The sequence below is a fragment of the Aythya fuligula genome, chromosome 4 (assembly GCF_009819795.1).
Source record: "Aythya fuligula isolate bAytFul2 chromosome 4, bAytFul2.pri, whole genome shotgun sequence".
NCBI lineage: Eukaryota > Metazoa > Chordata > Aves > Anseriformes > Anatidae > Aythya > Aythya fuligula.
In genome coordinates this window covers 36540698-36553773 of record NC_045562.1, presented here as the reverse complement: position 1 = coordinate 36553773, position 13076 = coordinate 36540698, and the positions used below count along the sequence as shown (strand labels likewise).

Here is a 13076-nt window from a genome sequence, read left to right as displayed (position 1 = left end):
ATACAAATTAATTTTAATTGGGACAGCTAGTTGTTCACAACTCTTCTCCAAATTTCAATTCTCACCAAAAAGCAAGCTATTTTAATATAACTTACTTACCAGGCAAAACATGCATTTTATACAGCAGCTTTAGCTTCTCTGTAAGATCTCCATGGCATGCTGCACCTAAACAGTATTATATACAATATGTTAGTATTCAATATTCAATACCATTCTATTTATTATTGCTACAATATTGCATTTACAAACTACTACGTTCACTCTGGCAAGTGCTATACTCCCTTTACAGCCCAAGACAGATCATAAAGCAATCATTTGAATTCTAAGATCATACAGCCTGTGGTAGAAATACCAAGAAAACACAGACCAACTTACTTTGAATTTTATACTTCAACCTTAGGTTCTTCATTAAATGTCTACTTTGTAACTCTTAAAAATATCCCATGGTCGTCATATTACTACTAAGAAAGGCCTCCAGCTAAAAGTTAAGAAAACATTTTTGTGTGGACTTAATCTTCATAATATGAGGATCCAATAACAACATCACATGACTTAATGAGGAAAAAGAAAAAAAAAGAAATTCAAGCAAACACTACTCATCATCCAGGAGCTGAACTGATGTTTACGCAATACCCTCTATCGAAATATCCACTTCAAATCCTTTCTTTTTGGCCTACACTAAAATTAGATATATGAAATCCAAGCAGTTTGTTGCAGACTATTGTATTAATTAAGTTGATGGTAGTTATTTTTAAAGTACTGAAATGACCTATAACAAGACTTCTTCATAAATCATACTTTTAATGACATACAAGTCATAAATAAATTAATGAAATAACATTCATTAACAAGGTTAAGCAGAGACTTATTTTACCTTACAGTGTCAACCGACCTCTGCTGTGCAAACTACAACAAAGTATGAATTGTACAATCCCAGTCTATAGAAAAGCTTATGATTGCAATAAATACGCTTTAGGCTGAAGAAATAGTTACATCTACATCAGCCATTTTGCTTGTAACCTGGTGCCTTTTCTAAGTGCAAAACCTCCTTATGTTCATATCTGGTATACCACACTGTGCAGATGATGTTTTCTCTTCTGGTGAAACAATGCCTTAGGTTATGCACACAGGTACCATGTGATGTGCTACACTGGTAAAGGTGACATGAAATAACCCAAGCACAGAACAGGCTGCAGGTCTGAGTCCTCCAGCAGTGGCTAGGGATGCATTCAGCAAAATACATGTAGGATTCAGGGCACAGGGTATCTTGTGACATCTGTTGGCTTCTTCTTCTCCCTGTCCTCAGGTGTGATGAGAATTGAAAAAGCTCAAGAGTCATTGCTTTTTTTCTTTTTTCCTCAAATGGATCCATGTGTGCTTCCTAATATTAGGCCCTTTTTCTCCTCAAAACGTACGTGAATAAAGAACACAGTGCAGGACAAGATGCCATCTGGATGCTCTTAGAGATAACCCTCTGGGTCTCTCCTGGGAATAGGTCAGAAAGTTTTTGCAGAGGGAAGAACAGCTGACTGGCTAGTCTCCTTCGGTTACACTATGCAGGTGTCAAGTCCTTTCTGCACATGTCATATGTGCACAGTTTTTCTGTCTTCTTTGAGACCATTAGCAAAGTAATTAAACAGGTTAGAACTTTATTCTGTTAATATAAAAATGAGTAGCAACATACAAACGTTAGCCTTAGTTGTTCCTCTCATGAATGCATGTAGAGGGCGCAGGGTACTTGTACAGCAGTTAGCTGACACAAGGCTCATTGGAGGAGAGGTGAGGTTAACACACTGCTTTCTCAACATTCTCCTGCCACAAACACTTCATGAAAAGCTTTTCAGAAAAAAAAAAAAATACACTCAGGTACTCCTTGAGACACATTTTTCTTGGTGCTGACTTCTTTGTGAGATCAGCAAAAGCTGCAAGCACTAGCAGTTACCGAAAAGCTGGAATGGCCACATGCTCCAAGAAGGGAGTATTGCACAGAACCAACCACTTGATGGGAGGTAGGGCGCCACTTTGAGTCCACGTGGAAATCTCCCTAGTTTACTGGGATGCTGAGTCAACAACAGATGAGTTACAATCCAGCATGGTATGGGGTTGCAGGTGAGCTTCTTCATGAGTAAATATCCCAAACTGCTCATAACTAAGGATGACAGCTGTTTCTGAGCAGCACAACTCCTACAGCAAACTCATCAAGACACCTTTTTTGTTTGAACTTCCAGTAACATGATACAGGGTAAATGTACAGCAAGAAATGCTAGGTTTTTTCATCTTTGCTCAGCTGAGGCCTTAGAAGCACCTGAAGTAAGAGGTTCTTGAGCTGTTCACTGCAAGGTTTATGAAAAGGATTCCCAGTTATAATTACAACTCTCTCATATTCCAAGGATTTCATGCTGATGTGGAAGAAAGAACCATGTGCTTGTGCTAGCACATAGAACAGCCCTTCATATTTATGTTTCATGTAGCTGCTGGAAGGAGTCAGTAGCAACAAAGAGAGGCTTTTAGGGAGCAAATCCTTGTGGCTACATGCATTAAAGCCGTTGAAAAACAGTAGTGAAAAGGAAATGTGTCAGAAGCCAGGGTTGCGTCAGCAGGCAATAAGCATCCTCCAACATGGTCCAGGACTAGGAAGCACATGAATAGGATGTTTGTTTAGGAAAGAGGAACTCAACTAAGCAGTGCCAGAGTCGGATAGTGCTGTTTAGACACAACAATAAGAGAGGATGCTGCCACGGGTCACCTTCAGAATACCCATCCCTCTGAGTACACTCTCCAGGGCAGTGACAAAGAAAGGCCACACAGTCCTCTGTTGAGAAGATGGGCTTTCCTCCAGCAGATGCTACCCTGTATTTGGGTAACTCTCCTAGCCCAGGCATATTAGGTGGATGAGGCAGACTGAACCAGCTGTTGTTCGCATGGAAAAATAAACTCAAACAAATCCCCTGCTGTTTTTATTGACCGCTTTCTTTGTCACCATGAATGTGTTGCTTTATGGAAAAAAAAAAAGGGGTGGGGTTGAGGTTGATTTTTAAATTTCAACATATGCCACACTGGGCTTGATTTCCTGAAAACTGTGTTTTTTTTAAATGAGCAGTTTTGTCTGCTTTGCCCATCAAAGGTTTTAGTTCAGTCACGTTGGCTTATGTTTATTTCTGTTCACAATGTTCAATATTGTTCCTTGTTCTCGTTACTCATTATTTGTTCAAAAAATTCTGTCTGAACCAGTAACAGGCTGATTGTTACTAACAGCATCCTGCAAGCACTAACCGTGGGTCATGTCTCAGAAGGCTATTAGGGCTACCTGGCAAACAGTCTCTCAAGTACAATTCAGATATGCATCATGGTGCACTGTTTTTTGTGTGCAATTAGTTTTACTATGACATAGCTATGTTCTGTAGCCACAAAAGAGCAGGTATTACCACTGCTGTAAAGAGGTTTTATTGCAAGGCTGCATTTGCAGCACTAATGCTTTAATGTTCTCACACACATAAAAAAAAAAAAAAAAAAAAAAAACAAAAAAAACAAAAAAAAAAAAAAAAAAAAGCTAGGGCAAACAATAGGCTGCCTTGAAATCAGCCAGGACTGGGCTGAGATGTTAGTCACTATCAGGGAGTAACACCTCCTGATTTATTAAAGAGGTAGCAGAGGTAGCAAAAGTGTTAGACGGGCAAGTGAGATAACGGTGTGCAGTTTTCTGGCAAAAAGTTGTTCTCCTTGTACAGCTGCAGGCATTCATAACCGCTGCTCAGAAGCAACCTACTCTCCCCAAGGCAGCTCCTCTTGCTTTCTGATGCCAGAGACAAAGAAAGTCAAGGCTTTGGGGGATTTTTTGGCCTTACTGACAGGAGGGGAGAAAAAAAGCTTTCTCCTATCTGCTGACAGGACTGCTTTCACCACATGGTCACCTCTTTCTCCTATGCCTAGCTGGCACAATGCTTCCAAACCCTGTTCTATTATCATGTCAGCTTCTGCTTTACAAAGGGTGGTGGCAGTTTTGTTTTTGAATTTAATGTCCATCGCTCCCTCTCTCCTATCCTGTTTCCAGTTTTCCTACTATATAGAATGCAAAGACTTTCCTGTTTCTCTCTGGCTGCCAACACTGCTTCTTTCTTCAGGGGCAAGCAAAGCCAACATCCTCATTCTGTCCTCCCCCTGCCCCACATATGTGCATATAAACTTCTCAAAATTCATCTTGTTTCTGAACAGTCAGGGGAACAAATGCTGCCTCTCTCCTTTTTCTAAAGCTGGTAGCACTGATAAAAGGTACACACTCCCAAATTTCTGAAAAAGTTTAAGGAGCAAATGACAGAGTGCAATATAACCCAAAGACCAACAGAAAATTTGTTGTTGTTGTTTAAGAAAAAAAGACTTCCCAAAAGAAAATACTTTGATTAGACTTAACCACACCATTAAGCAAGCAAGCTGCAGAACATTTTTGTGAGTCAGTTATCAGGGAAATCCAGACAGGTGTGCACAGAAGATATATGACAGTAGTATTTTGTGAAGTAGTGTTTTTTTTTTCATTTCACCTTTAACTATAAAATGCAGTCAAAAGTGAACTTCTACAAAGTTAGAAGTTCACTCTGAGAATTCATCTTTCATGCATCACCACTTCCTTCAGATGGTATCTTGAATTGCTAGCCCTTCTTCAGAACCAAGCCCACCTACAAAAGGTTGCATCAAGGTGGAATAAAGCTACAGCAAAAACAAGTCAGTTGCAGACTGGACACAGGCTGTAAAGGGCTCCAATTAAGCCACAAAGCACTTCAGTATGTTGGCACTGATGATGTCCCACAAACATCCTCTTCTTGGATTAGATCTTTTAGATGCACATGTACTTCAGTGGCAAGCAGAAAGAACACAGCTAAAATGGTCACGTAAGGTATCACTTTCCACCAGAAGCTGAGGAATTAAGTGGAAAAGTAGGTAAGTCTTACCAATCACAACACAGAAAGACACCACCGTCCTTTTTGAAGTTTTTGTTTTCTGACTGTTCTCACCAGCACTCACTGAGTATAGAAAAGCACAAAAGGAGAAGCTGTTCATTACTTCCTTTACATCCTTCTTAGATAATCCTGGGAAATGTTCTGTGGGCAACAGCCTAGAGATACATCCACAACAGAACGGAGGTTTCAGACCTCCTAACGACAAATGGTTTAGCAGCCAATTCATATGAATTAGCTGTTTTTAGAATCCAGAGAGAAACACTTTTTGTTACAGGCACAGACTACCAGAATTTTCTTCTTTGGATTCATAAGGTTCTAAGTGAAGCACTCCCTTAGGAATTTAAGGGAGACCTACAGCTGAGCTCTCAGCTAGGCTTCCTGGGAAAGCTGTGAACCTCACCTGAACCACATACGGGGTACAGGCATGAGGCCGTGACCATCACACTGTGGGTGCGCAGAGAACCACAGTGAAATGCACAGTGTGGGCATCGGGTCCTAATGGGTATGTAGTTCTTGTTTGTGTGTGGTCCTTCTCCCAGTGCAATACACCACTGCCTAATTCAGATGCACCTACTGAGTCCAACCTGAACCTCTGTAGGAACCACTGCCACAGGCACGATCAAGTTAACTCCACAGTAGCATGTACAACTCTTAAAGCACAGGTGAGCTGACTTAAGCAAACTGGCATATGTCAAACAAACTCGTTATCGGATGACTAATAAACCATCTGTTTGTGACAGACTGGATCCCCTTTAGAAACAAACTGATTTGGTCAGGTTATTTCAAGAGTGCTATGAATTCTCCTTACTTAGCCCAGACACGAATTCACGAAAGTTGATGAGCAAGTCTCCATTTTCATCCAGAAGCCTGAATAAGCGTGCAGCTAATACATCTGAATGAGTTCCACATGCCCAAGGAAAGAGAAGAGCAAACATCCCCTTGAACTGTTCAAAATCAATACGGTACTGCTCCAGATAAGGCAGGCTGGGATCATGCCGGTCAATAGCATTGCTGTTTCCTCCCCAGTAGCAGCTAGTCAGATGTTCTGCCTGGACACAAGGCAAGCGCTGTGAGATTCTCATCACCTCTGTAAACAACTCATCACTTAGCAATGATAAAAGAACAAATCTCTTACATGCACCCTCTTAACACAAGACTAGCAGATTATTTCCATCTACATAGCCCTTGCATTTCTGCAAAAAGAGATTTCTCTTCTAACCAGCACAAAGTCACTTCCCTCTACAAAAAAAAAAAAAAAGGAAAAAAGATAAAAGTTTTTCTGCTTCACATATGGATGAAACGTGAAATACCTGTTCTGAACTGAGCAGTAAGCAACTGTGACTTACGCATATACACAGGCACGTCATGCTCAGTCACCCCTTTCAACCTCATCACACAAAGTCAGGAAGAGGGGGAAGTCTCATGAAATCTTTACTTCCAGAGAATATGTAAACCAGTATGTACAACCAATTACTAAGATATCACTACGTGCCACTATATCTCCATACAATACGCTGAAGCATTAACAATGACAAAAATCAGCTAGTGTGACATGAAAGTATCAGTAATAGAATAAAATGTTTCCATGATCAATTCTAAAACTTAGGCATAGAGAGACATACATAAGTTTCTAAAAACTGATCAAAAACCTCTATATTCACTTTTTTGTAATATCAGTTTACATCAGCATATTCTTTTTTTTCCCCCCTCAGACAAATCACTTAGTGCATTACTTCTTTCCTGAGCTTTTAAAACCTGTTTTTGTTTTGTTTTGTATATTCAGCAATTTAGCAGCTAACTCAAGTTTGTATTAAGATATCTGACGGTAACTCACACCCTCAGCCTGGCCTTGAGAAACCTAAAATACCCAATCCCATATCAGGTTTAAACATTTGCTTTTCCTGCAAGCATAGGGTCACTTCAGCTTTACCTTGAAAAGTGCATACAGTTCCTCCAATTCATCAATAGTAAAAGAAGTCTCCGTCACAATAGTTCGTACCTTTTAAAACATAACATTAACAGATAGAGATTTGAAACCCATGTATCATGAAAAGCTAATTTCATTTCAGAAACTGACAGATCTTAATCTTTGTCAAGAGTGTTACTTCTGTACTTACCACATTGCGCTTTGTAGTATCTTCAAGGGTTTGAATAACTTTCAGTCTTTGTTTGAATCTCATTTGTTCAATCAAATCTGCTCGGATACTTCCAAATTTCTTAAGACAAAAAGAAAAAGAAAAGGAGGACACAATGGCTTGGGTATCAGTACTAGGCTTTACTTTGATGTATTCAATATATGAATTTAATTTTGTGAAGGATCGTAAGTGGTACAGTTCAAACTGCTGCTAAGGCACTAAGCTATTTCTGTTTTCTAACACATGATGAAGTTATGAAAACTTCATAAATTTGTCACTAGACAAATTTTTCCCAAATACCTTATTTTATTTTGAAAGTACATTATTAAGTTATAAATCCTCACATTTCAATCTCAGTAGTTAGAAATTTCCATGGCAAATCGCTGTGAACAGATCGTTTCATAACTCCTTCTGAAGGGTTTTATTTCAGCTTACCCTGGAACATCTTATTTGCCACAACACAAAGAAGATATTCAGACTAACTGGATCTGTAACAGCTATTACAGGACAGTATAGCAGTCCTTACTTTCCTAAGTATCTGAAACTAAGCAATAGGAATGCAACTTCCATTAGGAAGAAGATTCTCAAAAGTGCCTAAGTCTTACTTTCAGGTTTCCCCCCTGCCCCCACAATGCTCCCCTCCCAAGTCTCAGGGAGCTCCTACATACACTACAGAAGCATCCTAGACAAAAGCCTACTGGGAATAACATTCCATGCTCTCATATGCAGAGAAATAGCTACTGTCTAACATTTCTTTTTATGAATTATAAGTTTTTTTGCCACCGAAAAACACCTGTAACACACTTAGAAATGCACAGAAGAGCACCAAAACCAGTAATGCTACCTGTAAAACTAAGAGGGGGTGTGGCAAGATAGATTTATATTGCCAATTCAATTGCATCTAGCACATTCTTGTATGGCCAAGTTAGCACTGAAGTTGTGATGCTACTTGCACCTTTATCATGTACCTTAGGAGTAAAAAGATTTTTTATTTTAAAAATATTCCAAGCACATAAACAAGTCTTCTGAAAAAACGTAATCTAGATAAACATCCAAGAACATCAAGTACCACAGAGGTCACAAAACCTTGAAAAGAGTTTTTTTTTGCCCCTGAAATCACATCTATTCCAGTAATCAGGGAGAATTCTCTGGCTTGGAGGAATAAAAGGAATTAAGCACATGACAACTCTGAAAATCCGAATTTACAGTCCATTGACAATTAGCGAACAATGCACAGGCTTCTAACTCTGCAGTGATTTTGCATTATTTCAGTCACTTCTACGGTAATTATCACAATACCAGGCTCCTGAATTGATTACCAAACTCAAAGAAAACATACAGGATCTCTTACAAAAAATATTTTCAATAAATAAAGAAATCACGGGCATAGTAGAATGTATTTGTTACTTATATTCTTGTCTCAAGAGTCAAACGTTCCTCAGTATATTCTATGCTGAACGACAAACTGGGGCATAGGAAGTGCTTCTGAAACACTTGTCATATTGTTAACACATAACTAGTATTTTCAGCTCAAGATGTAGGTAAGTCTGTATGTCAATACAGGAAAGGAAAAAAGGAAATTAAGAATTACTCCTTGAAGTTTTTTTTTTTTTTTTTTTAATAAAAAACAACATCAGTGTAATCATCAGGGATATTTTAATTGATTTTTTTTTTTTTTTTAAATTTAAGGCCAATGAAACTCATTTACAAGTTTTAGTTTTTTTGTAGGCTTTCTTCTGTGCTTTACAGGTATTAGTTATTACCAGCTCATTTCACTTGAAAATACTTTATCTTTGTGACACTGGGTCACTAACTTCTCTGTTATCACCAATCAGCACTAGCTGAAAACTTAAAAAGAACAAAGTTCCACTGATAATGGCAAGGTCTCGTGAAGTCCCACTGATTTCACTAACATTCCAGTTGGGAAAGGCATGAAAAAACTTATAATAAAATTAACAGTTTGTGAATTACAAGTTCAGCCTTCTGTTTGTAAGTTACTTTTTGGTCAGAAGCTGCTCTCCTGTGATGCAGTATGCTTCTATGCAAGACGGCTGGAAAAGTTAAAAGAAAAAAAAAGACTAACTCCCCAGCCTATTTTGGCCTTCTGAGATGAATACTTCTTTCACGTCCTTCCAATTCCAAGCAAAGCCAAACTACAAAGAACCAAAAATCCTCTATAAAGCAGAACTATTGCAGGTTGGCAAGTTCCCTTGAGAAATCCTATCCTACCTCATAGGAAGATCGGATTAGTCTGAAGATATCCACCTCGGGATAAGGCTCTACATCATCACTGAGCAATGAGTGAAGGTGAGGAATGGGTGGAAGAGTGCTGTCCTTATTAGTTACGCTGTCCAAATACCTGGTGAGAAAAAGAAAATTAAATGAGAAAACCAAGATTCATTTGTACTCCTTCCCTTCTGAGGGCTAGTAGAATACAGGTGACCTATCAATTAAATGTAAAAACCATCGTGTAAATTGAATGAATTTACATGACTTTTGACATCAGTGCATGTCAAGAAATTGGAGGTTACCTACAGCAGTAGCAGGTCATATTAAATGACTCAACCAAGCCTGTGTATTGGCCTCCTGTTTCACCAAAATGCATTTATGCCTACCTAACGTGTCTGAGTTCTGTTTAGTTCATTCTCAAAACAATTTCCCTTGAGAGCAAGCCTTTTTCTTAGCAGCATTTATGTGATAGCAAGTAAAATATGATGTAATAAAAACTATGTAATCAACCAAAATAAGTTTCTATAACTAGGTTTGGGAAGTTTATTTGAACATCTTGACAGAAGAATTTATTCTATTGGTCACTAAACATTATTTTAAGATGATGTGAAGAGCACTGAATATGGGTGGAAAAGGACTTCAAGCACGTGAAAGATTTATATTTAGTGCACTGGTTTGAGTATTTCAATGTAGCTGAACACAAATCAGAAAAGCAAGTGAAAAAAAAAAAAAGAAGAAACTTTATTTTCTGTAATATATACCTTCCCAAAACTGTCATGGCTTCTCCATCATCTTTACAGTTGAGCAGCTTATCTACATTAGCATCGAGGACAGCGAGTGCCAACTGAAATATCACCTTTATTCCTTCACAGAAGAAACAATCCACAACCACCACAGCACTCTCAAATGGCATTACGCTGAGAAAAAGAGTGAGGAACCAGGACAGGGAAATAGTGGATATTACACCCAAGTCCTGCATGCAGTCATAAAGCTGTGGAACATAGTCACGAGCCAACTCTTCAAAGACACCCTGATCCACCAATGCTCCTGTTGAAAAAAAAAAAGGTTAAATGTCCATCAATTTGGGAACAACTGAACACCACGTCATTTAGAGGAAAAAATGTATCTTTTTCCCCATCTCTAGATACAAAAAAGAATATTCTACATGATTCTTATATGAATTTCTTGCTTTCAGGTTAAGTATCAAATTCTACTTCACTATTAAGCTGTACATACAAATTGAACTGTAGTAAGTTTTTTGTTGTTTTAATTACACACTTACTAAGAGCCAACAAATTGTCAAATATAATTTCTATAGGTCCTAGAGCATATTATGGCTCAGTATTTAATACTGCCAACAGAATAATACTTTTCAGCAATACCTATTCGACGCAGCCAAAGTGATGTGCCTGTGAGGGTATGGATTTATTCTTAAAAAAGAACCCTCTGTGAAACATATCTAAGCCATAACATCAGTATCTTAAGCAGACCAAGAAGAGTAATTTCTAAAACTGTATGAATATCTCAAACACTGGTAAGCTACAGTAAAAAAAACCTTCTACTTTCACATACACAAGGAATCTGCTATCTGACAAACAACAGCTTTCAGGTACTGTAGCTCTTTTGAATCAGATGTGAACAGACACAAAGGTTTCTACTGTAACTCGTCAAAGCTCCTGTTTCCACCTTAGCTAGATACCTGGATCATCTAGAAGTCCAATTTTAGCCTCTCATCCCTTTTGGATTTACCCTGCTTAAGCCCATTTTAGAATTGCATCTAATCCTAAGTAGGTGAAAAATTTAACTATCACAGTATCTGTTTAGGAAATTGCTTCTATCCTCGCTGAGCATGCTGCTTTACCATGAGTGTTCACAATTGTTTCTATGCCACAAATGGATCTACATAAACATTTGTTTCAAGAGGAGAAGTATCAACTCAGGTAATTCTGTACTGCCATTTTAGAAGATTTCTTCATAACATACCAACAACTCTTGTGTTGTAGTAGTCAGGTAGCATACGTTCACACAAAGCCACCAGCAACCAGAAAGCTTCCTCTTCTTTTGCATAAAGGAGAAGTACTGAAGTGACAATATTCATAGCCTAAAAGGAAAGAAATACAATTTGCTAGACCCATTTCTTCAATATCTAACACAGTTAAGTGGGCAAATAAGTGCTTACTGTAGTTAGGAAATTAGCTAAATATCCCCTTGCAGACCCCCAACTTTTCCCAGTGCTCACAGAACAGCTTGAGAAAGCATTAAATAAACCACAAAAATTAGTTTTAAAAAATAACAAAAACAAATAACAACCACACAAGATTTGTTTGTGTAATTAGGGCCCTACTGAGGTCTGCAAGCATCCAGTTTCACTGCTACTGATATTCTGCCAATTGGTGCTCCTAGGGAATCTGAGTCCAATACTGACAAAATGCCTACTAGAGCACTGATGATGACCACTGAACTCGCAGAGGTAGTTTGCACTCCCTATGCTTTCTGCCAGTGCAAAGTACACAAAAACTACGGACTGAGACAACTGTCTGTGAATAGTGTCAGTCACAAAAACACAGCGTAGTGAAACATAAGTCTCTTGTTGCTCACTCTCCACGTTCAACTGTTCATCTGACAGTTTTTTCTAGACGTTTCCCTCCATTTCCAATATCACAACATCGTACAATGACCTCTGAATTGTTTGCTCAGACTTCTGCTAGCCTGATGAAATCGAAGTATTTCAGTACCATTTTCTTCTCAGTTTGTCTCATTTCAGATCCTGACTCATTAACATTTTAAGACTCCAGTTTGATCACTACCTATTTTGAAACACAAACTTAGATTCAGAACAACATTACAACTTTGTCAAAGTCTTACTTCCTTTTATCTTGTCTACCGTGTATGAAACACTTCAGTGCCTAAATTCTCACTGTAACCATGAATCAGTATTCTCAATGCCATGGACCAGGTCTCAAGGCTCTTAACAATTACCATGGCAGGTTTAGGAACTAGAAACAGTGTCTTTCTACTGATCCTCTCTTAAGCAACCTTTAAAAAAAAGGGTATTGTATTGTATTAGTGTTATATTTGCTATTAAATAATTTATGATGGTGTCTGTAAGAATTGCTTATACTTCCACTTACTCATATTGCATCTGGCAGTATTAACAGTCAGACGTTAGGTAGGCTTCTTAACACTTATGAATTCAAGTTTCCTTTATACAAAAACAGGTAAATTTTGAAGAAAAAAAAGGCAAAAAATGGGCCCAGGTGACTACTGAAAGTTATGTAGAGAGAAAGAGTGATTTGGGACTGGAAACTTGACTTGCATCACAGGCATAAAAACTCTAAAATGATGTACTGTTCAGCATTAACTGTACCAGTATATGGTTGCAACGTACACTGATATGCTCTAGAGTGTTGTTTTACATTTGTTTTGTTTTGTTTTGCCTGATTGAACTGCATCATTGAAAAAAGTAGAGGAGGTTTTGGAGGGTTGTTATAACTAATATAATTCAATAAGAAGGCCAAAACTTAAGGCCGAGCAATTAGATTTTTTTTTTTCCTTTTCCTTCTGCTTAACGGAGTTCCTGAAGAACCCTTCCTTTGCGGATCTTTTTTTTTCTGTAGATGCACTTCAGGACAGTTCTGTAGTTATCTTCTGCCCAGCTTCTAGATTTAGAGGCAGAAAATATACCTACAGAATACTATGCACATCTCTGCATGTACTGCTAATACTTATGTTAGAATAGGCCCTTGTGTCAAATCCCTCT

The 13076-nt window shown here is 38.2% G+C and overlaps 1 protein-coding gene across 3 annotated transcripts in view; it reads right to left on the bottom strand.

Annotated features, from left to right (window-relative positions):
• The window catches only part of TBC1D9 (TBC1 domain family member 9), a 54434-nt gene that overhangs the window by 5172 nt on the left and 36186 nt on the right, over positions 1-13076 (bottom strand). For all 3 annotated transcript variants that reach the window (XM_032187549.1, XM_032187547.1, XM_032187548.1), the window contains exons 11-17: positions 11300-11417; positions 10078-10363; positions 9317-9446; positions 7070-7168; positions 6883-6951; positions 5761-6001; positions 100-165 (exon numbers count right to left, since the gene is read on the bottom strand). In XM_032187549.1, coding sequence (XP_032043440.1) covers positions 100-165; positions 5761-6001; positions 6883-6951; positions 7070-7168; positions 9317-9446; positions 10078-10363; positions 11300-11417 — 1009 coding nt within the window. The remainder of the gene's footprint in view (positions 1-99; positions 166-5760; positions 6002-6882; positions 6952-7069; positions 7169-9316; positions 9447-10077; positions 10364-11299; positions 11418-13076) is intronic.